This window comes from Emydura macquarii, unplaced genomic scaffold (assembly GCF_026122565.2).
Source record: "Emydura macquarii macquarii isolate MOO-44397 ecotype Brisbane River unplaced genomic scaffold, CSIRO-AGI_Emac_v2 contig_2897, whole genome shotgun sequence".
Lineage (NCBI taxonomy): Eukaryota > Metazoa > Chordata > Testudines > Chelidae > Emydura > Emydura macquarii.
Window position 1 is genome coordinate 28,265,260 of NW_027133034.1, and position 27,301 is coordinate 28,292,560.

At 40.0% G+C, this 27,301-nt stretch overlaps 1 protein-coding gene across 3 annotated transcripts in view; it reads right to left on the minus strand.

Moving 5' to 3' along the window:
- Positions 1–313: 313 nt before the first annotated feature.
- Positions 314–27,301, minus strand: part of CAMK4 (calcium/calmodulin dependent protein kinase IV) — a 279,841-nt gene continuing 252,853 nt past the window's right edge. For all 3 annotated transcript variants that reach the window (XM_067568492.1, XM_067568491.1, XM_067568493.1), the window contains 4 exons: positions 18,582–18,657; positions 9,265–9,391; positions 4,781–4,933; positions 314–2,046 (listed from right to left, as the gene is read on the minus strand). In XM_067568492.1, coding sequence (XP_067424593.1) covers positions 1,882–2,046; positions 4,781–4,933; positions 9,265–9,391; positions 18,582–18,657 — 521 coding nt within the window. In that variant the 3' untranslated portion in view covers positions 314–1,881. The remainder of the gene's footprint in view (positions 2,047–4,780; positions 4,934–9,264; positions 9,392–18,581; positions 18,658–27,301) is intronic.

The window sequence follows — 27,301 nt, forward strand, 5'->3', positions numbered from 1 at the left end:
CAATGATATTTGTGGCCCTCAAGCTAAAAAGACTGGGAACCACTGCCTTAGTCTATTCAGTCAGATCAGCAAAATCCGATAGAAGTCCTGCTGCCATTATAACAGGAAGAAATCTGCCAGTGCTTTCAGCATATACACTTATTTTCTTCTGCAAAGCTATGTCTGAGAAATGAATGGGCACTTGTGCTTTAAAATTCAACTGCACTTGAACACCAAAAATTTGCTGTGCAAATTTAAATAATTTATACTTTTTGAGAAATGGGTAAGAAATTGCAAGTACTGTGCATTAGAAAACATATATTATCACTTTTTCTGTTTTACATTAGCATAGATAATTTTGTTTAGCAAATCTACTATATGAATAATATTTCATTACCTTTTGTTTTAACTTCAATAAACAAATTACTCTGGCTTCTCTCAGTAGCTGAAATAGGGTTTTTTGTTTTGTTTTGTTGTTTTTCAAGGCAAGTTGTGCCAGGCAAAGCGACTTAAAAACAAAACAATTAGAGCAAAAGAGGAAGACTGAGTATATTATTCGGATCTTAGGTAACTATCAGTATTAAAGTATAACAAATGCAAATAGCATTGACGTAGGTCAGCTCCTTTGTCATTTCTGTAATATACCAGTACTTTATGAAATTCAGGTACTATCAAAGACATTAACAAATATATATTGATGCAGATGAGTTTTAAGTTCATGTCAATTATATCTAACATATGAGCAAAGTACGATAAAGAGCTTGGCCCGGATCCTGCAAGCTGATCCATACCTGTGGAGCCTAATTGAAGTCATGAGAGCTCCACACAGGTGCAGATCATTATACAGGACTGGGTCCTTTATTAGCAAAATCTGGACTCATTAAGTCTATACTGAATGATGGAAAACTAGTGACTCAGATACAAACCAGAAGCTTTGATCTTGTATCTATCCATTCACCCATCCAGGTGTTTTATTGGTGCTCATCACTGTAATATCTGAGGGCCACCCCAGAGTAAAATCTCCCTGCAGTAGAATAGCTTTCTTCAAGAATTTGGAACTTATTTAATTGCAGATTTTCCCCATAAAAACACTTTCTGCACAGCTTTATAAAGTCACAAATAAATACAGTGGCATCTTAAAAAGTTGCGACTACCTTAATCTTATTTTATACTAGTCGATCATTTTGTTTTGCTAACATTTTACTAAAAAATGAAATGGCAGAGATCTGAGAGTAATTTTGGTTATCATTAAGATACTGTATATAAATTGTTAAAGGTAGAGTAAGGCATTCTCAACACAAGATTGAGGAACATACAGTTTCATGGCCACTTGAACAAATGTTTCAATTTCTTACCGGGATTAATGGAATGTTTTTGCATATAAATCTCTATGCTCTGTCCTCCTTGTAAACAATTTAAAAATATTACTGATAAAAAGCTCAACATTTCAGATATCATTTTAAAAGCATTGGCTTGGCATTAGTTCCCATTCATTTACTGTGGGATTATGATTCTGAAAGGAAACCATTTCAAAGAAATGAACTCTAGAAAATGCCTACCTCTGTAAAACAAAATAAAATGATATTCATTTCAAATGCCACCTATAAACACTCTATAAAGGTATATGAAGTGTATGCATTAATGTAAGTAGTAGTTACTCACTGTCATATTTTACTTGTTGGTATTACAGCAAATAACATTGTATCCATGACATGCCTTATAGGACAGTTTACTAGTTTCATAAGCAGTCACATGCATTGACATTAGGCCCACCAGCTGGTGCATTTTGCACCCCAAAGCAGAACCACCAGAGAGGCCATGCTTACAAATCTTTCTTGCTGAATGACAAGATAGATGGTGCATTAAATGACAGATCTCAGCTGAAATAAGAAAGCAAATGACCTAAGGCTTCATTTCTGATGCTTCTTCCTTTTCCTGAGTAGGTTTCTCTTCAGGTTCACTGTCTTGAACTGGAGATGGATTACGGCTCGTCTTATTGCTGTCATGGCTGCTGTGACCACTTGCACTCCCAAGACGAGTTGATGCCACAACAGCTTTCACTGCAGCCTGACAAAGAGAGGCAATTTAAATAAAATCCATGGCATATAACTCAATTTTAGTCTCTCAGGAGCAAGGAATTTTAGTACATTTGTTTCATGTTAATATCCAATTAGGTAATATTTACATATAATAAATTATAACATTTGAAATAATGTAATGACATTTGAAAGAGGCACTGTTTCTGAAGACTAAAACTTGACTAACATTAATGGAAACATTTTTTCAGATGTTTATATGCCTAATTTAAAAATAAAATACACCAATAAACATAGGATGACAAAAAAAAAAGTGTTTTTTCCACCTTATAAGAACAGTATATTTCCACTGATTATTTCACAAACTATACCCAAGGTGAAGTGGCTGCTATTATTATTATTTATGCATATTACAGTAGTGTCCAAACCATGCTAGGTGCAGTGCAGACATAAAAAGACTCAGGCACAGATACTCAGCTGGTGTAAATTGTCACTGCTCCAATTTACATCAGTTAGGATCTACCCGTTGATCCTTGCCTGGAAAAGCTGATATTCTTAGAAAACAAAAACATATGTACGGGAGCACGTGTATACATGACACAGTGAAGAAGGCAGCAGCCATGGACGGATTCAAAATGTGGGATGACTTGGTCAGATTGATGGACTAGACACAGAACATTTTACCTGGTAAAATTATACCATATAAAGATAAGTATAATGACTTTTACTTTTGGTTCTACTAGATATGTATACAAGAAGCAGTTCTAATATACTGTGTTGGAACTCACACCAGGGTTAATTCTGGAGTTTACAGTGTTATAAGTATTTTATAAAAATGTGGCATTAAACAGACAAAGAAAAACTAAATAAGTCTTATATTGGTTTTATACGGGGGGTGGAGGTAATTTTATATTTATCATTACTTATATAATTGTAGTAATATGTGTATTATTGTATATACTCTTATTGACTCAGTACCTAGATTTATATTTCATTCTTAGTTTTTTTGAAGAGACATCAGTTTTCATGTTATTAGCTATTTGGTAATTCTGTTCTTCATGTAAAAATATTAAAGAAATAATTTATAAAAAAATCATAGTTCTAAATAATCTGAAATCTTGGTTTTCTTTTAAATGAATCTAATTCAAGGTCCCAAAATAGATCAGTGGTGTGAGAATACAAAGAGAATCCACAATGAAATTTGCAAAACAGATATAAACTTTTCCTAGTGACTCTTTGAACAGTAAATGTAGTAGCTGACTCAGGATGAGTTAATTTTGTACTCTTTGGGAAAAGCGCACTATAAATCTAGCTTTAAGGCTATGGAAATCATCCTGAAAAAAACAATTTAAATGGACATATGTAAGCTTGTGCAGAACAAGCTAAGTGTCACTGTGAATTATGTCTACAGCTTCCCAAGATCTTTGTAAACACTTCGGTCCTCCTTTTGCCAACTAGACCTTCTCTATCACATTCCCTAGTAGTATTGAAAAATGAGAACAAGTGAAATTTAAGGGTAATTTCTTACTTGTGAATCTGCTTGTGCATGGACTAGGTAGTTCCCAGTCCAGAGGCTAGTTTGTTGTTAATCCCACCTGCCCATGATGCTGAAGACATCTTTAAACTATGGTTCCACAATATCTGTCATTCATAAGCATTGTGCACAAATACTCTATGAAATCTCTTCCAAAGCAGATACTATAGACACTAAATTAGTAGAACAAGGGGGAGAAATTTCAAACTCATGTCAGTTAGGTGCCTAACTGACATCTGTGACTTTGAAATACTTCACTAGTGCCTAAGTCTATGCATGCAAACTATCCCAGCAAAGGGGTAAATGTGTGATTATTGGCCTGATCCAGTTCCATGGAAGTCACATCTGCACAGCTGGTATAATGGAGTTAGGTAGTTATGATTTTCATGCTAACAATGGGGAGGGTAAACAAGTGCCCCAATGCTTGTGAAGATACCTGTAATAACAGGGATCTGCATATTTAGTTGTGAATATGCATATATGCTATGCACAACACAAGCCCTTTAATTTTGAAAACTTGCCCTTCTTGAAAATAAAGTAGAATGCTCTCAATACATGTCTCACATTTTCATTGATATCCATGGGACATGCATGTGCATTTCAGGGGTATATTTTTGGCTATGGTAATAAAGTAAAATTTTAACCAAGTAGATTAAGCATCCTCCATGTTTGTAGATGTAGGATTCCATGAGGAAACCAATGAATCACCTGCTCTGACTTGGGCCCCTTCCAATCAGCACACTAGGAATGTAGCATGCAGTACTAAACCTGAAGGAGGAAAGATTTTTAAAAAACCATTCCTATTCGAGAGTCAAGGTGGTTTGGACCAACTTCTGTTGGTGAGAGAGACAAGCTTTTGAGCTTGCACAGAGCTCTACTTTCAGCTCTGTGTAAACTCAGAAGCTCGTATCTCTCACCAACAAAAGCTGGTCCAATGAAAGATATTACCTCATCTACCTCGTGTCTCTAATATCCTGGGACCAACATGGCTACAACAACACTGCAAACATTTCTATTCTAAGCAGTTTTGTTTCTATGGTGCTTTCAGTCATCCCTGCACATTTTCACTTGTCCAGTTGCACAGAGTGAGTAGATCATCTTTAGCTTTTTCATCTTCATCAGTCATTATAGAAAAGGACAGCGGAATAAAAAAAATTTCCTGATAGTTTTGTCAGGCTTTTTAAATAGTCAATGCTGCCGCATGATTTTCAAGTTGAGGGCAGAGACTTACCTTAAGTTTACGCCGAGCATTGAATTCTTGAAGTTTCTTTTGTGCATTGTCCATATGTGCAAAATTGGCTGCCTTTCCTGTGACCCAGGGGTGCTGCAAAGCTTGAAAGGTCGTGAGGCGCTTCTTAGCGTCAAACACAATCAACTTTTTAACCTATATCATCAAGAAAAAAGAGTCAACTTTCTTCCCCAATGATATTTAGCCAGACCTACATTATGGGGTTTGTTCTTGGTTTTGTGAAGCTGCTCAGTGAAAGACTCTCCAGGAAACAGACTGCCATTTGTGTTGCTAGTCAGACCAAACAGACTCCAGAACTAGCAGACTCAACCCTGAAATGTAGGTTGCTACTACTTATCTTTAAAGTGGACATAATACTAAGTGTCTTGCTCAAAGACACAGATAAGAATATTTAATTGTGCTACTGGAAAAAAAAACACTGAAAAATCTATTGCTGTTGAACACTATGCTGTGTGAATTAGTGCATTTTCATTACAGCTACGATAGATGTATGTATTTGTCAAAGCTGCCTAGGAGCATATAATGGCTGAGTTGCAATATATTAAATGATTAATGTTAAATGGATTTAGATATAAAAGAGAGAAAGACAAAGGCAAAATAAAACACATTTACTTTAATTTTTGAACCTCCATGTACCAATTTCCTTGTATTGCTTTTACTGTAGTTTACAGCATTTTACCAAAGAAAAAAATAATCCTTCATGTACCTTAAATACTTTTGCAAATGCATTGTAAAATACAACCATAAAATGGCCATAAGAAACATGGCATTTGAATGGGTGAAAGCATTCAGTGCAAAGGCATGATGCTGATTTGCTAACTTGCTACTACTGATTGCAAGGTTGCATAAGAAAGAGTATCAGTACACCTATCAAGCTTTAATGTTATTTAGGCTATGTCTACACTGATGGCGGCAAAGTCGCCGCTGTAAGATCAAGTTTTCTGGATCGACTGAGTGGTCAGTGAAGACCCACTCAGTCGATCAGGAAGTCGACACTGTTAAACCACCCCCGCAAGTGACGTAGCGCTGCATCGACGGGAATGCAGTTCCCGTCAGCACAGTGCAGTGAAGACAGCGTGCAGAAGAGAAGCTCAGAAGTCGACGGGAGTTATGCAAGTCCTTTGCGTAACTCCCATTGACTGCCGCCGAATCGCGGAGGTAAGTGTAGACCAAGCCTTAGAGTGAACAGCAGCAGGGATTAAATTACACAGTGGTTGAAAGAGGCATTTAACTTTTGCATATTTGGGTTCAAACTGTGAGCGGAATACCACGGCTAGTGGTGAAGGTAAGCCAGTGATAACTAAGGTGTGCTGTGTGAATGATGTCATAGTGGGTGTCACTTTTAGAAGTCTTTTGACATTCAGGAACACCAAATCCACGGCTTTTTCCACGGAGTCTGAAAAGTGCTTGGCACACGCATTACTATTCGCTAGCTTTGTGTTTGTCTTTGGATCAAAGACTCACCTGTGGGTAGCCATTAGCACCTTTCAACATGACAATATTTAATTTCCCAACTTTCACTTCAGGCTTCATTTATTTTTATTAGATACTTTTAAAAAATTGTATTTAATAGCCTTAAATGACACATACCTCAAACTCTTGTGTATTCCCGAATCACTCTCCTATACTACTGTATTCAGACTCCTACCTCAGCAGAATCAGGGCCCTGATTTCAGTAACACTTCATTAGCTATTAGTGTTTTTTGATTTTTTTTAAACTTTGGGGTTTTTTTTAAGGTGACTGGTAAGTTTTTAAAAACAGAAACCAAACTACTTAATAGCCCACAGAAAGGGCCATGTTTTCACAGTTAGGCACATGCCTTCAAGTACAAATATTTGGACATACTTAATTCACGCATGCAAAAGTGCACTGAAAGTGTGCACAAGTGGGGATTTTGTGAAAGTCTGTGTATTCTTCCATTATATCCTACAGAATGTACTTTACAAATGTACAAGCTGTACTAGGAAAATGGGCTGGGTGCCATTGGTCACAGCGCAGTGACAACAGCTGCTAAATGCACAAAAAAGTAAACAATGTTTTAGAATGTATAAGGGAACTGAATAGAAAATAACATAGGACCAGATGCTGCCAGAGATGGCACTTCCTATCGTCCTAGGGAGGCATAGGTAAGCAGCAGAGCCTGTGTAATTCTGCTTATTTGGGCTTTATCCACAATAGCAAGTAAGAAGTAATAGCAACTGAAGGAGTGCTATTGTAGACAGGGCTCAGGTATTTTAACCACGGTGTCTTCTAGACCTCCTGTGAGCAGGCCTGATGACACAGCGTTATCTATCCTAGTGCTTTCACCATTGCTCCAACGCGTGGAGCTGTACTTATGTTAATGCAATGGCGGGAGACTTCATGAAAAATACCACTACAGATGCAGCCTTGGAGTCCTGAGGGAGCTGAGCCAATGGGTGTGTGCTGTGAAGTTGTGTTCCACAGGTCTTCAGACATAGCAGGGCAGAGAGCTATTGTAAAGAAAGAGTGGACATGGGACAGAGGAGGGGAAGGATGGTAGCCAGTGGATCTACAAGTACATATCTCCTGGCTCAATATCCTCCCTGAGCAAGGTGCACAGTAGTTGTGGAGTAGCTCCTACTACTGCTCCATGACCTAAGGGTGGGAGGGGATTCTGTTTATCCAGCCCTGCTAGAATTCCCCTACAGGTACTCTGAGGGAAAAGAGTGCCCCTGCTGAGCATCACTGTCATGGGTGTTCCCTGTGAGTCTAAGGTGGAAATCTGGATAAATCATTCAGAATGCCTTTTTGTGCAGCTCCTCGTCCCTCCCTGCAGCATGGGTTGTGGCTTCAAAACCACAAACTGACTCACTTTCTGGTTGAGGTTTTACTTCCAAGCATTCAAAACTGAAAACATGAGCAAATATGGGCTCCATTACAGCAAACTGCTCTGGAACAACTTCCATAAATGCCATATGCACACAAAGCCCGTCCATTAAACTCCATTGTGGGGTATTGTTTAGCTGACCTTTGTCTACACAGAGATGTAAATGACATTTTCTTCATCTTAGAAATACTCTAAATCTAATACAACAACAACAACAAAACTTTGAACCTCTATTCCGCCTTTCATCTGAAGCATCCTGAAGCACTTTACAAACATTCATTAATGTAGTGTTTTATGGCACAGTTTATATCAGCAATATGGAACTGAACATTTGTCACTGTAATTTTAATGAAATAACTAAATTGCGTACGTATCGTTGGGTAAAAATAGAAATTGGACATGTTCATCTTTGTAGATCAGTATCTCTTGGATCCAATTTACTTTATCCAGTAATCAAAGAATATTGTGCTCCAGCCCTAGTGTATTACTAATGGGTCATACTTAAGGACAATGACTCTGCCTCATCTACTTAAAACTGATCACAAAAAGCTCTGAAATGGACAGAATCTTATAGTCAACAACAGCTGGGACCTTTGTTATTTAATCTTTATAAGGAAAAAAGTTAAAACCTTAAACTATACAAACTATGGGGGCTAATTTTTATGGCCTTTTTGAGGTTGAAACTCCATGAAGAAAGAAACTGAAGGAAAAAAATGCTACTCAAAGAAATGACACTTACAAAGAAAGTGAGACAGTAGAATCTTTAGCCAGGTTCTTTGAATATTAACCTGATCCTGAACAAGTAATGTATGATATAATACAGTGATTCCCAACCCTTTTAGCTGAGGGCCACAGATACCATTGTTATAACCCCGAAGGGCCACCAGTCTCCACCAGCAGCCCTCCCTGTGCGCCCTCCTTCCCCCCCACTGCAGCCAGACAGAAGGAGTTCAGCAAGGACTCTGCCTCCCTCCTCACTGATCTCCTGGCCCCTGGCTGCAGCAAGGAATCCGCACGCATCTGTAGCCCCGTGTGCTCTACTTGGGTCCCTAGGCAATGGCTCCCTTCTGTTGCCAGGGGGACGGGAGATCAGTGCTCTCTTCCCTCTGGCTCCAGCAGGGACCCCAGCGGTCTTTTAGCCCCATGGCAACACACTCAGCCTGGCTCCTTAAGCAGCGGCTCCCTTCTGCAGCCAGCAGGAAGGGTGTGGTGGGCCACTTGGAAAGCCCCCGTGGGCCACAGGTTGGGAACCCCTGATCTAGTAGGTAGACTTTTTGTTGTAATTTAATAGAAGTAAAAAAAATACATATGCAGCAATAATCTCTGAATTTCTATAGCCTAATTCACAGGAGTGCTTAAAAGCCAGAGCTCTCTCTAATTCATGTCAGTGGGGGCTAGAGGTGCTCAGCGTCTCTGAAATTCAGGTCCTTGGAATCTATGATGGTTATCTCGTTTTAATCAATTATTCTTGATCTGCAGCCAAACAAAATAGCCAAGAATCAAAGTGAGACGACCATATATGAGGAAAAAAACTACACAAATGCTGTTTGCCATGGGGAAGCAATGATACATATGCATCAGAGAAAATGCTACACTTACTGTTCTTGCTGTACTTACCAAATCCTTGGCATTTAAAGACACATCATCCCACCAGGGGGACACAAAGTCATATTCACAGTTCAAAATTCTTTTAAACATGTACTGGTCTCCCCTTTCATCATAGAATGGTTCAAATCCACAAAGTCTAAGGGGAAAAGAAAGCGAGATTTATAAAAGATAAAAGTAATTTCAAGCTCCAAGGAACATCCCCCTTTGTGACTACACGTTTCTTTTCCCACCCTGCATGTGAACGCAGAACTACTTTTAATTAAAAAAACAACAACAAACAAATTATTTGGACCTTTATACATGTCACTTTAAGTGGCTCCTATATGTATATATATTATAGCAAGGGCTGATAGTACCACTCATTATTAAAGTTGCGCACCACTTTCCATTATAAGATGCTGTTTTCAGTTGCTTATAACTTTGCCATACTTCAATGGTTTGAGCTGAAATAGTCCGTGCTGAGTATCTGCCTCAGGCTGGAGTTTCTGGGAAAATTTCAGGCAGAACAGTTCAGTTGTTTCTGAGAATGATGCTAGGAAAATATGTTGTTTTGCCTATGTTAAAAATGCTGGTGATCTTGTCTTTGAGATGTTCTAGCACTCCATTGCTTTGGAGCACAGACTTGAAAGTTGGCAGGGGCTGTGCCAGGTCTAGGTCCAGGCCTCTGAACTGAGAGCAGGGAGACTGTCTCTCCTGTGATCTCAATAACAATCTGATGGGTCCAGGCAATGTGAAGGACTTCAGAGGGGACAAGAACTGAATCTTCAGGAAGGTAGTAAGCTGGGACAAGGAACCTTGTTGGGAGGAAGGACAGAAACTGGCACTGGGAGTTGGGGTGTGGGAAGACTGGGATTAGCTGGGCAAGGAGATTGGTACTGGGAATCCGGAAGGGTGAGACTATGACTTGCTGGAGGAGACTGTGAGTGCAAGGAGAAGCCTGAGGAATGGTGATTTGGACTGGGTAGGTGAGGAGAATTGAGTGGGGATGAGTTAGGAAGTACCACAATTAAGGTTGACATGTACGACCTTTATTTGAGCTGCTTAGAGTATGCATTGTGATATAGTCTAATTACATGATCACATATAATTTTTTCCATGGAATTTGCCTCATTCATTGCACAGGCTGGACCTACTCTAGGGATGAATCAGGGCTGTGTAGTGATGGAGGCTGTTGTCTGTAGGACCACTGTCTCATTTGTTGCAGGTGTTGGAAGGTGTGTAGAGAATGAGGGTGGGGATTGCAGGAAGAGAAAGGATGGTTCTCAAAGTTAAGGCAGTTGAATGCCACCCTGGACAAATGGATTCTATCACTGCCTCTGCCAGTGTTCCTCTGTGTTTCTGGACAAGTACTTAACCCAACATTTTTACAGATCACTAATTATGGGCACCTCAATTTCTGGGGTCTGATGAGATACTCTAGGGTCTGATCTGCAGAAAAGCTGAGTGCTCAGAGCAGCAACTGAAATCAACGGGAGCTGTGCTTTGAACACATATAGTGCTATATTAAAATGCTAGAAATAATCTGAGAAGTCAGGCCATAGGCTTTTCAAATTGGGTACCCAAAATCAGAGGATACTTTTGTTCTTAATCTCTCTGTGTCTCAGTTCCCAGCCTATAAAATGGGGATAACACCATCCCCTGACCTCATAGGGGTGTTATGAAGATAAATTCATTAATGTTTGTGAAGCACTCAGATACTACAGTGATGAGCAACACAGAAAAACCCATGAGGAAATTAATAATTCTGTTTTCAGAACAGGGTTTGAACACTGTGCAGTAAATAAGCCGAGGGCCATACACTGAACCACGGGAATAAAACAAAATACTGAATAGCTGCTCTTTAAGTGACCATCATCCATTCTGTGCCCTGAATATGGTAAGATAGTATGTAATCAAGGAATTTCAGACTGTATCACAATGCACATGTACAAGGGGGTTGAATTAAGGTTATATTAAAATACAAAATAGACAAAAAGCAAACAAACAAAGAAACCAACACAAAAAAACTAACCAACACAAAAAAACGCACACATACCCAGGAGACTGAAAGTTAATTATTTCACTGGATTCCTTGGCTAAATTCGGTGGTAAATTTAAGTGAGTTTAAACTTAGAGAAATGTACACTTTCCTGCCACTTTATGATGTATCATACATAAACGTAAACATGCTCTCTAGACTCCTTTATACATAAACTTGCACCTATTTAACAATATGTAATTTATACATCTCTGAATTTGGTCCACTGGTTACAATCCTTCTCCTACTGAAGTCAATTGCAGAACTCTCAATTACTGTAAACAACAGCTGGACTGATATCTGATATGCACATCGCATTCCACTAATTTATCTGAATGATGATCCCATTTACCAAAGAGATACATTCAACAATATTCCAAGCAGAAAGCAAACATACAGAAATAAGTGACAGTGACACAATACACTACCTCTGGTTTGTATTACACTGTAATCATGCTTAGCATTTTACAGTGATCTCCCATATAATCCATAAATGTTTTAATGCTACAGAGGATTAGTGTTTCTGCTCTCTCATGTTATAGGTAAATACGATAGGTAATAGAATGATTATAAGAAAACAATGAACTGCGAAGAAAATGAAGAGCAATGTTATCAGTCAAATACAACAGGGAACTCCATATTGGTTATCTCAGTTTTGAAAACCAAATATTTTGCATGCTGTTCTGCTTTTTAAAATGAGAGAGATGAATTAAAGCTCAAGGAACTAATGTTTTACAAGAGTAGCTGCTTGCCTGTGGGTGGAGTGGCTGCATCGTGTTATACAGCTAGCACAAAGGCACCGATCTAAGAATATTCTTAGAATGTTGTTCATGCTCAGGGCTGGCAGATCTGGGTTAGACAATAGCAACAGAATTTTTGAATGCTGTATTTAAGCAGGTGGGAGCTGGCTGCTGTCCTCTTGACCTCTTCATCCCCATCTGTCTGCTTCTCCCATCATCATCTTTGTGCTTGTTTCAATGTGCCCCTTTCTCATGGAATGCCCTCCCTGAACTGATCTGTAAAGCCAATCCCCTAGCAAGATCTACCAAGATACATAGTAGAAATTAGGTAAGTAGTAACAGCAAGTCTGATGGGCAGTCAGAGGCAGCTGATATTTATTTATAAAACAAACAATACATTTAATGCACATAAAATGTACATGTTTTAACTATATCTTAGTTCCCAACTTTTGTATATGGCTTTTCTTCTTAGCATATCATGGGCACAACTGGAATGTAAATAAAAAATAATAGCAACCAAGTGCCTATTGACACACTGAAGGTTTATTGCTCACATACTCTGCTGTGCTAGTCTCTACTGGTACAATATGGGGAATGGACAGGGCATGTGAATGTCAGGGAGCTGGTTATGGTTCCCTGATCATAGGATAATTTCACACCAGCCTTGAGGGAGGTTGTGTCATCTGCAAACTTTATCAGTAGTGATTCTGTGTTTTCTTCCAGGTCATTGATAAAAATGTTAAATAGGGCAGAGCAAAGAACAAGTCTGTGTGGAACCCCACAATGATAATTCCCAGTTTACATGTACATGTTGAGACGGATGAGTTAGCCAATTTTTAATCCATTAAATCTGTTACACGTTGATTTTGTATCATTCTAGTTTTTAATCAAAATGGTGTGTTAAATTGAAAGTATTTAATCATTATATGGTATGACTTCATCTGGCTTTTTCCCCACATACAGAGCTGAGAAAGTTATTGAACACTTCTACCTTTTTTTGGATTATTATTAACAATTCTACCCTTTCTATCTAATAATAAACTAATATCATTGTTAGGATTCTATTTGTTCCTAAAAATACTTTAAAATCTCCTCCTTATTGTATCTAATGCTGCTGGCCATAGAGTTATCTGTGTGTTAATTTGCTTTCCCTATCAATTTACTACAATTACTACTAAACCAGCTTCTGATTTATATTCATTATTATCAGCTTTTCCCTTCTTCCATTTCATATATATAGTCACTTCCCTTCTAAGCCAGGTTGGTTTGTTGTCTTTTTTTTTTTTGAACCAGTATGGGCTTCTTTCTCAATTGTGACATTCTGGGCATTGAATAAAATGTTCTTAAACAGTTCTAAATGATCATTCACAATTTTCTTTTAATTCTTTCTCCCAATTGATTTGACTCATAGTTGTTTTCAGCTTTGTGAAATTGGCCCTTTTAAAGCACAATGTACATATATTACTGGTTTGGGCTTTATTTTGTCTGAACATAAATGAGATCAGTCACGATCATTTGTCCTAAACTACGACTAATTCTTAGTTCTGTGATTTCTTTATCTGTCAAGATGAAGTCTCATATATGAGAATTCTATGTTGGATGCAACATTTTTTGAGTTAATATACTGCCATCTATAATATTCAGACAGCTTAGTACTGGCAGCATAAGACCTCCAGCAAGTCACTCAGATTGAAGTCCCACAGCTCTTTTTCCTATATGTAATAGGTGGATGCTTAAGAAGCAGGTCATCCTGCTCTTTGGTGTGATTTGGTGGTCTGTACCAGATATCAGCAGGTACCTCATCTTGTGCTTTATCTGTTAGGACACTGACCATAAGCGTTCAAGATAATTTTCTTCTGAGTTGTCAATGACGTGGAAACAGGCAATGTTATTTTTGATAGTGTCACTCCTCTTCCCCTTTTTTCCCAGTTGATCCTTCCCAGATAGGTTATAACCAGTAATTTTAACATTCCAAACATGCAAATCTTCCCACTAGGTTTTAGTGATACCAACTAGGTCAAATTCCAATTCCTCTGGATATTGTGGCTCATCACTGTTCTGCCACCTCCTCTATATTTCTCTTATTTTCTGCCTTGCTGCTTCTCCCTCATCTTAAATTACTTGAACACTTATAGCAAATCATCAGTGATGTTAACTGGAATTGAAATACTAAGGCGTAAAATAGGTCCATGTTACTATCATCAGTGTGAGGGGCCTAATCCGGCAAGGTGCAGAACAACCTTGATTCCCACTGACTTCAGAGGGAGTCAGCACACTCAGAACCTTTCAGAATCCGGTCTCTGTCTAAGATCCCTCTTATTTTCCCCTTTCCCCCATTACCAGTGCTTTAAACACATTTCCCTGACACTAATCCAGCAGGAAGCACCAGCTCAGTGCACACCGGCTCAGCAGTGTCCCACCTTCTGGTTCTTCCCTGTCCTTGCACAAAATGCACCAAGTAGTAACATCATGTACACTCCTATTTGTTAGAGATCTGACATCTTGCTGCTCATAACTGTGGACGCAATGATTAAATTGGGGGTGAAAATTACCCCTAACTGCTATAGTGTAGTTGCATGTATCAACTAGTTCACTGAGCCACCATATGAGCTAAGTCATGCATAATACAGGAGAGCACTTCCTTTTCTGAATATCAAATGAAATCTCAAATGCAAACAGTGGGGAAAAAATCCTGTAGTTCTCAGTAGACTAAGGAATTCATTTCAGCAAGACCAACTGAAGCTCTTGTAACTTGCATAATTAAAGAGGAAATATGATAACCGCATCCAATTTGAAAAGAAAAACAAGGTTTGTTCAAATCAAACCTAAATCCTTTTAAAATTTAACTCCATCTAAAATTGTGCAGAGATAATGCATTAGGAATGACACAGCTATAACAGGGTATCACTGCATCAAAGGTTAGATTTTGCAGTGAGCTAGAATACAGCTGTCGTAGAGATAATCCGGAAAAAATATAATTGCACATTGACTGCTATCTGTAACCTGCTCCAGAAATCGATTGCAACATTCCAAAGCTATCTGGCTTTGTTGTGGATGCTTATATATGATACTTGCACTTATTCCGTCTGCTCCAGTTCTAGGTTATAATAAACTATTCTTTATCTACTGCTACAAATATTTTTACAATGACTCATTAACACCATATGTTTTTTATGCTTATCGTGTGAACTAAAAGAGATTTTATAGAATAGGTGACTCTCCTACCTACTATTACTGCTGCTCATGTCTATGCTTCTACTTCAGATAGGCAAGTGCTTCATCTATGTCCAAGGTCTTTTTTCTATATTCAAAGTTAGACCAGTTTACATAAAGTTGTGATCTGAAAATGATTGAATTAAATTGGTGCAAAACACCGTGTGGACACTCATCTTGACTTAAACCAGATTTATACTGATTTACCTTAAATCCATTCCTTACCAGATTAAGATAGATCAATATAAATCAGATTTAAATTGGATTAAGAACGTCCATACTATGTTTTGTACTGATTAAACTAAATTGGCAAGAAAAAAAATCACAATTTTATTTAAACCATTGCGACACTGACTATAGACAAGACTTCATATTTGCTAACTACCACTTGTGTCTCTAATGTGGGACAGGATTTCTGGCTATGTCTTTATAGAAGGAAACAAGGCAGACCTTCTGCTGGTGTAAATTGTCCATTAACTTCAATGGAGCTAATTTACAATAACTAAGGATCTGCCCCAGTATAACTTGCATTAGAGAGGAAAGGGTAAAGCTGGATATAAAATACAAGGTCTGAGATGTACTCCAGGGTAGATTTGTGGCAGGTCTTGAGACAAGGAAACAAATTTTGTAATAAAAGAATAACAGACAACAAAATGATCATAGGAATCCAGAAAATGGGTCCCAAAATACACAACTGCCTGTGTTCCTCTTCAATATACAAATAACAGATCTGAGGTTTACACTAATAACTTAATGGCTTTTGTGTAGAAAATCTCCTTTAAGAGCTTTTCATTCTTTCCCATGCAGTCCATCAATCATATTCTAATTTCTTATGTTAAGGAGATTGCATTATTTTGCAGGAAAATGAAAGCAAATCACTTATTTATGCTTTATAAAGACTCAGTCTCAAAGACTCATAGACTTTAAAGTCAGAAGTGACCATCATGACTATCTAACCTGACCTCCTGCACATTAAAGGCCAAAGAACCTCACCCACCCACTCCTGAAATAGACCCATAACCTCTGGCTGAGTTCCAGAAATCCTCAAATCATGGTTTAGAACATTACATTTCCGAATATTTTGTATTAAAATAATTTGTCAGTATCCATCCATCCATCCTGTTTTTTCCCTTTTCCAGAATGTATCCTCTGAAATCATTTTGCAAACATGCTATACAACAAGAGAAAACAAATCAGCCTGGCATCAATGTTGCCACAGGACTGAATGGAAGTTACTCATTCTCCCATAAAGAGAATGGTCAGAACAACAGATGTACAGCATTCACAATGACCTTCAACTGTCAACAACCTACTTCAGAAGCGTTCCATTTACACAAAATAAAATATCTGCAATACTCACCACTGAAAAGCAGGCCCCTCTTATTGAGATACCAAGCTACAGCATTAGGTGCCTGACTTTAGACTGTTTGAATATTTGGGCCTAAATTGACAAAGACAGTTATGTAAACAGTGCATAACACTGAAGAAAACTTGTTTGCCTAGAACAATTTGGGACAATTTGGATCTTACAATCCTTTGTCAGTTACATCTCTGGCTACACAACAGTTTTGAGTTTAAATTGTGAAGTGAAACATCGAATATTTTTATTCTTATTATGGATCATTTAAATCCAGAAATACAAGAGGCAAACTTCTTTTGCTTTTGGGTGAGCAGGCCATGCCTCTCCCCACTCTCTGTGCCCAACAGCTCACCATTTCTTTTCTGCTGAACAGCACTGCAAACTTCCAGATGAGAAGCTGGATGTAAATCAGCAGCAATGGCATTTGAACCATGGCAGCAAAAACGTTGGAGGCGGAAGTCCCCAGAAACCCTAATGCAGCTGTGCTCCTTACTGCTCCAAGGTAGCTCAATTACAGTCACGTGCTTTGATTTCTTTTTGGCCCATTGTGTCCGCCTGTTTTGAAAAGCCAATAGCTTCTATTCTCAATTTACATCAGAGCACAATTCTATTTTTGCTTTTCTGTCCAGGTTTTTATGACACATTCCTCACTGTATAATATCTAAGAAGAACAGTAATTTTATTTAAAACACAGTTTATTAAGGGCACTGTCCTCTAACAGGAAATACATACAATGTGCCAGATCCTCTGCTGCATCTGAGGAGCTCTCCACTTTGTGCTTCCTCATTCCTGTGGTGCTCTGAGCAGGGCTGGTTCCCTGGGCTGCTCTGACTTACACCAGTTGCAAAGACATTACGGCAATCGCCACTTGCTAGGGCATAGGGATGATTCCTGCAGGCCTCCTAAACCAGTTTGAGGATATCTGTGCAGCAGAAGAGTGGGGCAAAGCTCCCCTAAGAATGTACAAATTTCATAACGACTAAGTTTATATCCAAAATCTTTGTGGGATAATGATATATCCTTAAGTATTTATCAGTGGCAAATACCATATGGTGTTGCCTATGATATTTGCAATGTATATCTTTTCTACAGCTCATGGGTGCTTTACTAATATTTATTTATACATTAAAAACACTATTTTACATGGTCTCTGTCCTAAGGCGCTTATGATCCAAAGAAGCAAAACTGAAATGAAAGATAATGAAAAGCTTTATTTACTGTATTTAATACAGATTTAAAAAGAATCACCCAATATTCAATGTGTCCAGATATCGTTTTGAGTAATTTGTTTATCCTGTAAGTATCTTAAAAGGGATACTTAGGCAGCCTAAGAACAAAGTTAAGTTTTTATTGGGGATGGTGGTGGTGGTGGTAAAGTTTTTATAAAAAACCTGATATTAATAATGAATCAAATTATTGAAATATTTTCTGAAATGGAAACATTGCCCTTGAGCTCTTTCAACCACAGCATTGTACTAGAAATATGACACATACATGATTATAAATAGGCCCATCTAATTTTGTTGTCCATGCTTAGTGAAATAAATAAAAAAAAAAACCTAATAAATGACAAAAAATAAATGATTTTTACAATTTTTTCATTTTTAATAATAGGTGTTTGCAGTAATTAGGCAAGGGATGTTATGCTATAGATGACAAATATATTACTTGAATCTTTTCAGTGCTCCTTTAACCTTTAAATCATTTACCGTATTTCCCCATGTATAAGATGCACCTTTTTTCGAAAAATTTGGGGTCTAAAAAATGGGTGCGTCTTATACAGTGGTACTTACCGGTGATGTACCGTAATACATTTATTTTCAAATTTCAGGCCCCAAAATTAAGGTGCGTCTTATACATGGGAGCATCTTATACATGGGGAAATACGGTAAATACCATAAAATATAATCCATATAAAACAAATTAAGGATTTCTTTCCATTAGCACAGTTAAGATCATGTTTTATATTTCACTCAGTATTACTATCTGAACTTACAGGATGTAGGTGATTATTCCCAAAGACCACATGTCCACCTCTGGGCCATAGGCACATCCGCGTAGAATCTCTGGTGCTGCAGATGATTGACAAAATATTGTCAATAAAACAAAAGTTTAAAGCAGAAATAACTACTATTAATAAAGGTCAGGAGTTTCAAACATATATGAGCTTTAACTCAGAATGTAATTGCAATGCGACCTCGTAAAGTAGAATATAGGGCCTGATCTTGAACGTCTTTACTTAGGTAAAACTCCCATTCACTCAAGTTAAGAGCAACACCATTTTTTCCTGAGTAAGGACAGCTGGCTTAGCATTACCACCTTAGCACTCCTAGTGCAGACTGACTTAACTTGTCTTGTCCCAGCCCCAGAAAGATGCACTATTTTTCTCTTCCTTCTTGGGCTCTATGGAACTTCAGGAAATTGCAGTAGTAGGAGTTTCAATAGCATTTACCCAATTCTTCTAACTAACTGTATTGTGACAATCAAGGCTTATTCTTACTTTCTCTCAAAAGGATTCTGGTTGGGGTGGGGTTGGGGATGAGCTCCCAACGCCTATAAAAGGCCAAAGTCTCTGACAGCCAAATGCCCCGTCACTTGCCTTCATGTGGCAAAGATGTTTTAATTGAAAGTGGGGTGTGTGAAAGGCAGATACCTGGTGCCTTTAAAATAACAAGATAGCTCAAGGCAGCCTATCCAGGAGGAGAATGAAATTTCTGATCTCAAACCCCCATCCATGGGTTAAATGAAATTTGGTGTCGAGCTGTGGCAACACCAGTACTGCCTGTTCATGGTCCGCCAGGTTTATGGCAACAAAATGGGAAAGGAGTGAGCGTGTACTTAGTCTAACTGGGGAAAGTCCCTCTCACTGTGGTGTGTGTCAGGAATGGCAAATGATACACTATAGTTCTTACTGGCACAAGGTGACTATGTCAGAACAAGCACTTTTTGTTTTTTGTGTGTGTGGCAAGTTACCAAAGGGCTGCAGTTGATGCTGCTTATAAGGAGGGGTGAGACTGGCCTGTATGCTTCTTTGCCAGGGACTACTGCTAATGATCTTTCAGCCCTATGCCAGAAATTCACCTATTTCAAGCCTGGCAGTCCTGGGCCAATAGGATTTCTGCCAGCCAGCTTCTGAACTGCCCTTTAGAGGGTCAGGGGGACCAGTGATCAGAAGAAAGAATCAAACTAAAAGCAGTGACCTGCACAGCCGAAGAAGTTAAGAGAAGTGCAATAGAGAAGTTTGTGGAAGCAGTACAGGATATATGTCCAGAAACTGATTTGCCATCAGCAGAAGAGGAGTAGAACATGGACTGTGGAAGTGAAAGAGATTTGTGGATGATGCAAACGGGGAAAACCAATGGCAAGAGAGAAGTAATGGTGGACTGACAAAAGTGTAAGCAGTGATCCTCCCCCCTCCCCCCCCAAAAATGGAGCACAAAATAAAAAGAAATGAATCCATTGAGTGTAAATGAAAACAAATACAAAGAAGCTGCCAAGAGGGCAGTGAAAAAGGCCAAATAAAGTGCCCTACATGATTTGTATGCTGAGCTTGTCAATGTCTCACAGCTGACTGGCAAAAAGACCTACAGCACTGCAAAAATGATATACAAAGTAGGATGGTATTGCACATCATTTGTAAATGATGATCAGGGAGGCTGCTAGTAACACCTGAACAAGGGAAGGAGAGGTAGAAACAACACTTTGAGAGTATTTTAAATGAGGCAAACCTCTTTAGGGTGGAGTTGACAACATGTGATCCAAATGTGGTGCCTGAGTCTGACATAAGAGAGGAGGTGGTGAGAAATGCAGTCCAGGAAATGAAGAACAGTGAGGCAGCAGGACCTGATGAAATGATGGCAGATCTGGTGAAAGTCTTGGGTGACAGAGGCATAAAATGGATGAGCAGAGTGGTTACAGCCTTATGGCAAGAGAAAAGAATTCCCATGAACTGGGGCATGTCTATCTTGGTTCCAATACATAAGAAAAGAAGCATCCATGAATGTAAAAATTATTTAAGGATAAAGCTATTGTTTCATGGGCTGAGATATTAGAACATATCCTGGATGCTAGGATTAGGAGAGTGGTGGAACCCATTCTCAAACAAGAGAAGTGAGGCTTTAAGAAAGGATGAAGAACCACAGATACCATGTTTGTAATTCAGTAAAGGATAAAGCGGCTAGAGTACCAATAGGAGAATGTCTGGGCTTTTACAGCTAGAAAAGGCATACGATAAAGTGGACAGACGGATGCTCACACTAGTGCTAAAGAAACATGGAGTGTCTGAGGATTTAATAACTATAGTGAATGCCCTATATACAGATTACTTAAAAGGTGATCCAAACACATTTTGGAACAAGAAGTCCCTTTGAAATGAATGTTGGACTGCAACAGAAGTCAACCCTAAGCCCGCTGCTATTTATCATATTGATCGACTATGTCAGTAGGAAGATCCCAATGGAAAAAGGTGAGATGCTGGTATAAGCAGATGATAGAGCAATACAGGCATCCTAAAAAGAAGACTTAAAGGAAATAGTAAACCAGTGGTATAAACAGCTAAACTGGCATGGGATGAAAATGAGTACAACGAAGACAGGTCATGTAGGTCAGTAGAAATGTCATAGCAAAACTGGACCTTCAGATTAATGGAGTGAGACAGAACCAGACTGACTATTTCAAGTACCTGGGTGGTTGTGTTCTGGAAAACAGTGAGCTTGAACGTGAGTTACAATCCAGACTGGGGAGTGCTGGAAAAGTGTGGAATAACATTTTAGGGGCTGTAGGTGACAAGCACATGCCACTGAGACCAAAAGCCCAAATGTATAAACCAAAAGTGTGCTCCACAGTGCTATATGGCACAGAAGCATGGGTGGTAAAGACACTGCAGGTTCAGTGCCTACAGGTGTTCGATATCTTTGCACCATGAGAGGATTTACACAGACACACAGATTTCAAAATGAAAGTATTAGGGTAGAAGTCAGTCCTTGCTGAGGCTGACAAAATATAGGAAGCACAACATCACTGGTTCAGACACATGAAGAAGATGAAAGAAAGGGACCTGGTGATGGTATCATGGCAGGAGAGGGTGGTAAGAAAGAGACTCTGAGGAAAGCTGTCAAAGTGATGGATTGCATTAAAGAATATGGCAAGCAGGTGGAGCTTAGTATTGCCTTGGACAGATGAAGATGGCAGCTGCTTGCACAATGACCCAACCCCAACTGATGGGATAAGGGAAAGAAGAAGGAGGGTCACTAGTCTGAAGCTTTGCTAGTCTGTCGGAGAAATTGTGGTATACAGTATAAAGCATGGGACTAGGAGCTAGCAATACAGTGCTCGAGGTCTAATCCTGGGTCTGCAACCAATTCCCTTTGTAGCCTTATGTACATTACATAACCTCTCTCTCTGCCTCGGTGCTTGTCCCCTAGGAATAGAACTGAGACCACTGACTCATTTCACATGGTGCACCAAAAAGAAAACCATCACTATATACCAGGGACAGTTTACTACTTGTAAAAGGGGGTAACACTTCCTTATCCTACAGGAGTGTTGTGAGGGTGCGTTAAGGTTCGTACTACACTCTGAAGATGTAAAGTGCTATATAAATGCCAAATTCTACTGAACTGCTGTTGTCAGAAATTCACTGTGCAGAAACAATTAACTGGGGATTCTAAAAGGGTTGAGAAACTCCTTCCAGTTCCTGTTAACTCAGAGTTTTATATATGTTTAATGTTCCTTCCAAAATGAAAAATACAAAGAATTAGCTTTGAATCTGTGTGATGCTAAGGGCACTCAATACCTCATAGAAGCAATAAACACACCAAGGATTGGACCCTTAAGGACACATATAACCTCCACCCATTCTCCTCTTCCCAATCACTGCCACACAAACCTCATGCTGTCTCCTTCCCTCTGCACACATATTCAGTACAAACAGGTGAATCGCCACCACTTTGGGGGCTGCATTATGTGTTTGCTTCCTCTTCTTCACACAACCTTTTATAGTTAGTTACAAAAACATAGGCATAACAAATGGCTTCTGACACTGAGCAGAGCAGTAACTACAGTTTTATGACATTTGCAGCTTAATAGCAATGACAGAAATTAGCGTGGAGGTTGATAATCAATACACAAAATACAATTTTAGGGGACTAAGGACACTAGGAAATGGTTTCATTTCAAGGGATGTTTAGTTGCTTTGTTTGCCTGATAAAGATGCTACATAAACCAATGTATATATTATTTGCACCCATTATCAGTTACATTGCAAGCTAATGGAGTAATCTTACTGCCTTCATCAATGTCTTCCCATTTCCTTTAGTTTCTATAGTAACAAACATCAGAAAGCACAGTCTGCAATACTGTAACTATCTGCTCTTTCTCTCCCTTTTCTTCCACATACTGCCCTTTATGTTTATTCTTTTCAGTCCACATTTACATTTTCATTAACTGCTGACACTACTTCACAGCTCTAGGGATTTAACTCTAAAAATAACCACTTCAAAGAGTTTGGATATATATAGAAGTGAACAGACTGGTTTACTCATGTTTCTTGTCTTATCAGGGGCACCAAAGCCTTTGTCTACACACATTTTGGAGTGAGCAGGAATGAGCCTCCTATCTTGGGTCAATAGACGTGGGCCTTGTGCTAGTGCCCTGAAAATAGCTGTGTAGACAGCACTTTGAAGTTGCAGCTCAGGCTCTGAAGCCCACCCCGCTCCCGAGGCTGCAGAGCCTGAGCTGCAACTTCAAAGCGCTGTTGACACAGCTATTTTAGAGTGCTAGTGTGAGGACCACTAGCTCGAGTCTGTCAACCTAGACTGAGAAGCGCACTCCTGCTTCCTCCAAAATGCTGTGTAGACATACCCAAAATTGCAGTGAAGTTAAACTGAGTACATTTTATAAATTAAATCTTGCTCTGGTCCCTATAGCTAAGAGGAACTTAGATACTGCTGAGTGTCATAGAGTTTAAAGTCAGAAGGAACCACCATATCATCTAATCTGACCTTTCTATCACAGACCACCACCAGCACTTAGCATCCACACACAAAAAACCTTTCTTGGTGATGGTCTGGGAATCATGAACAGGCACAAAATGAATTACACTTAGCAAGGGAGATAAAAGGCAGTAAGAAGAGGTTATTTAGGAGCAAGGGAAAGATGAAGGAAACGGCAGGTCCTCTATTTAGTGGGGAAGATGAGCTAATAACTGAAGGCATCAAGAAGACTGAGGTGTTTAATGACTATTTTGCTTCAGTCTCCACAAAAATGGTTAATGGTGACACGATACTTAACACAATTACTATTAACAATGGGGAAGGAATGCAAGCCAAAATAGTGAAAGAACAGGTTAAAGAATATTTAGATAAGTTAAATGTATTCAAGTTGGGAAGGCCTGATAACATTCATCCTAAGATTCTTAAGGAACTAGCTGAAGCAACCTCTGAACTATTAGTGGTTATTTTTGAGAGCTCACAGAGGACAGGTGAGGTCCCAGAAGACTGGAGAAGGGCAAATATAGTATCTATCTTTAAAAAGGGGAACACAGAGATCCTAGGGAATTATAGACTTGTCAGTCTACCTTTGATTCCTGGAAGAATATAGGAACAAATTATTAAACTATCAATTTGTAAGCACCTAGAGGATAATAGGATTATAATGAGTAGTCAGCATGGATTTGTCAAGAACAAATCATGGCAAACTAACCTAATTTCCTTTTTTGATAGGGTTACTGGCCAAGTGGATGGGGAGAAAAGGTAGATGTGATGTATCTTGATTTTACTAAGACTTTTGACACAGTCCCACTTGACATTCTCATAAGCAAACTAGGGAAATGTAGTCTAGATGAAATTACTATCACGTAGGTTCACAACTCGTTGAAAGACTATACTCAAAGAGTAATTATCAATAGTTCACTGTCAAACGGGAGGGTGTTATCTAGTGGAGTCTTGCAGGGGTCTTTTCTGGGTCCGGCACTGTTCAGTATTTTCATTAATGACCTGAATAAAGGAGTGGTTATAAAATTTGCAGATGACACCAAGATGGGAGATTTTGCAAGCACTTTGGAAGTCATGATCAGAATTCAAAACAATCTTGACAAATTGGAGAATTGGTCTGAAATCAACAAGGTAAAGTCCAGTAAAGACGAAAGGAAAGTTCTTCACTTAGGAAGTAAAAATCAAATGCGCAAGTACAAAATGGGGAATAACTGGCTAGGCAATAGTACTGTTGAAAAGGATTTGGGGGTAATGGTGGATCACACACTAAATATGAGTCAACAATGTGATGCAATTATAAAAAGGCCAATATCAGTCAGCAGTGTAATAACAAAAGTGTTGTTTGTAAGACATAAGAAGTAATTGTCCTGCTCTGCTCAGCTCTGGTGAGACCTCAGTTGAAGTACTGAGTGCAATTCTGGGTGCCACACTTTAGGAAAGATGTGGACAAATTGGAGAGAGTCCAGAGAAGAGCAACAAAAATGGTAAAAGGCTTGGAAAGCCTGACTTCTGAGGAAAGGTTAAAAAAACTAGGCATGTTTAGTCTTGAGAAAAGAAGACTGAGGGGGGGAACTGATAACAGTCTTCAAATTTGTTAAAGGCTGTTATAAAAAAGGATTGTTCTCCATGTCAGCTGAAAAGTAGGACAAAAAGTAATTGGCTTAATCTGAAAGTAGGACAAAAAGTAATTGGCTTAATCTGAAGCAAAGGACATTTAGGTTAGCTATTTTGAAAGAATTTCTAACTCTAAGGACAGGTAAACTCTGGAATAGGTTTCCAAGGGAAGTTGTGGAATCCCCATCACTGGAGGTTTCTAAGAACAAGTTGGACAAATACCTGTTGAGAATGGCCTAGGTTTATTTGGTCCTGCCTCAGCACAGGGAGCTAGACTTGATGACTTCTCAAGGTGCCCTCCAGACTTACATTTCTATTATGATTATTATTATTATTTATTATTTGTATTGCAGTAGAGTCTGGGATCCTCAGTCATGGACCTAGACCCCATGGTGGCAGTTGCTGTACAAACACAGAACAAAAAGACAGTTCCTGCTCCAAAGAGCTTAAATCTCAGTAATGTGTTGAGGAACACCTTTCCACCCCCAACTTTCATATGACTATAGCATATGTACCAGCTACCTGCAAGGCTGAATATAGCCTAACAACAGACCATGGTAACAGCTCATAACCAGCAAGCCCTGCTCCCTTGAGACTTTAGGGCCTCATTATCCAAGGTGCTTAGTACCCTCAACCTCTGTTGACTTCAATGGGAGTTAAGGATTCTCAGCACCTTACATGATTGGGACTTTAGTGAGGATGCCAGTGTGGTGGCTAGATGCCTGCAGCAGGAATAGTGGCATCACCATCTTCCTGCAAGTTGGAGACAGGTGTGAGTTGCTGTGTTATTGGCAGTATTTTTACCTACTGCAGGGCAGTGCAGGAGCACCTTGGTAACTGTGTCCTCCTGCAGGAGAGGAGGGATGCTAACTGTAGTATTTCTAATCCCCAACCCTCCAGAAGGGATGATGTGGGTCAGCAGGGACATTTCTATTTCCTTTCCTCCTTGTCCTCCACAAGGGGAACAGGAAGCAACACTTCTTTGACCCCCATCAATTCGTCTCCTCTGCCCCCCTGTAGCAAGGCGCTGTGGCCTTCCTTGGAGCCCGGGCCTGAGGAAGGGTCGCGATGCCTCTTCTGGACAGAACAAGGCCCTGCAGGCCAAACAACCTGGGCGAAAATGGATAGAGCCAGGACAGGAAGGGCCAGTATAAAAGGCCTGCCTAGCAGCTCAGTCAGGGGGAAGCTGCTGCTGAAGGCAGATGTGCCTTCCCAGAGGCTGTGGTCTAGACCTGACCCAGGCCCTGCGGCTGTTTGGAACAACTGCCCCACCGACCGGAGCCTCCAAAGCCTGCCTGGATTGCCATGCCCAAGTAATTGGAAAGGGCTGCCGGACCCTAATGATTGGGAGCAGCTATCTGAGCCTGCTGGGTGGGAGAAACCCCCTGAGGCCAGCCCTGACCTGGAGGAGCTGCCTGACATTGGGGACCCATGAGAGCTGACTGAGCCTGGGGTGCTGGAGGACCCCCTGTGACCCTAATGACCTGCCCTCTGCTGACAACCCGGAGGAGTTCCCGGACCTGTCGCCAGTCAGCAGTGAGGGACTGGTGGGACTCATGCTCGCCGTCTACCCCAGTGACCCAGAGGGAGACACCTGGATGCAGGTACCCTGGGGACTGGGTGGGAGGAAGTAGCCCAGGGATAGCGGACTAGAGAGTGGCTGAGGCATTGGCCAAACCAGTCAGCGTGTTGTGGCTGGCTCCCCGCTGACTCTGTGGCAAACTGCTTTGCCACTGATAGGGCCCTGGGCTGGGATGCAGTGGAGTTGGGTGGGCCTGCGTCCCCCTCCCCTCTTCCCTAACCACCCCGGGAGTGCTGGGCTCTCTCAAAACTGGCCCAACCGAAGATACTGAGCTTTACTAGCCCTGCCTGCCTGGACAGCCAGGAGCTCCAGACTATTTTATTTGCCCCGCCTGCTGGAGGGCCGGGGGCAACTGACTGCCTCACCAGTCCTGCCTGGCTTGCGGGCCGAGGGCTGTAAACTGCTTGCCTGCCCTACCTTGGCTGGGGGCACCAGACTCCTTTGCTAGCCCTGTCTGTTGGAAGGATGGGGGCTACAGATGCCTTCACCTGCCCTGCCCTGCCTGAGGGCTGGGGGCACCAGACTCCT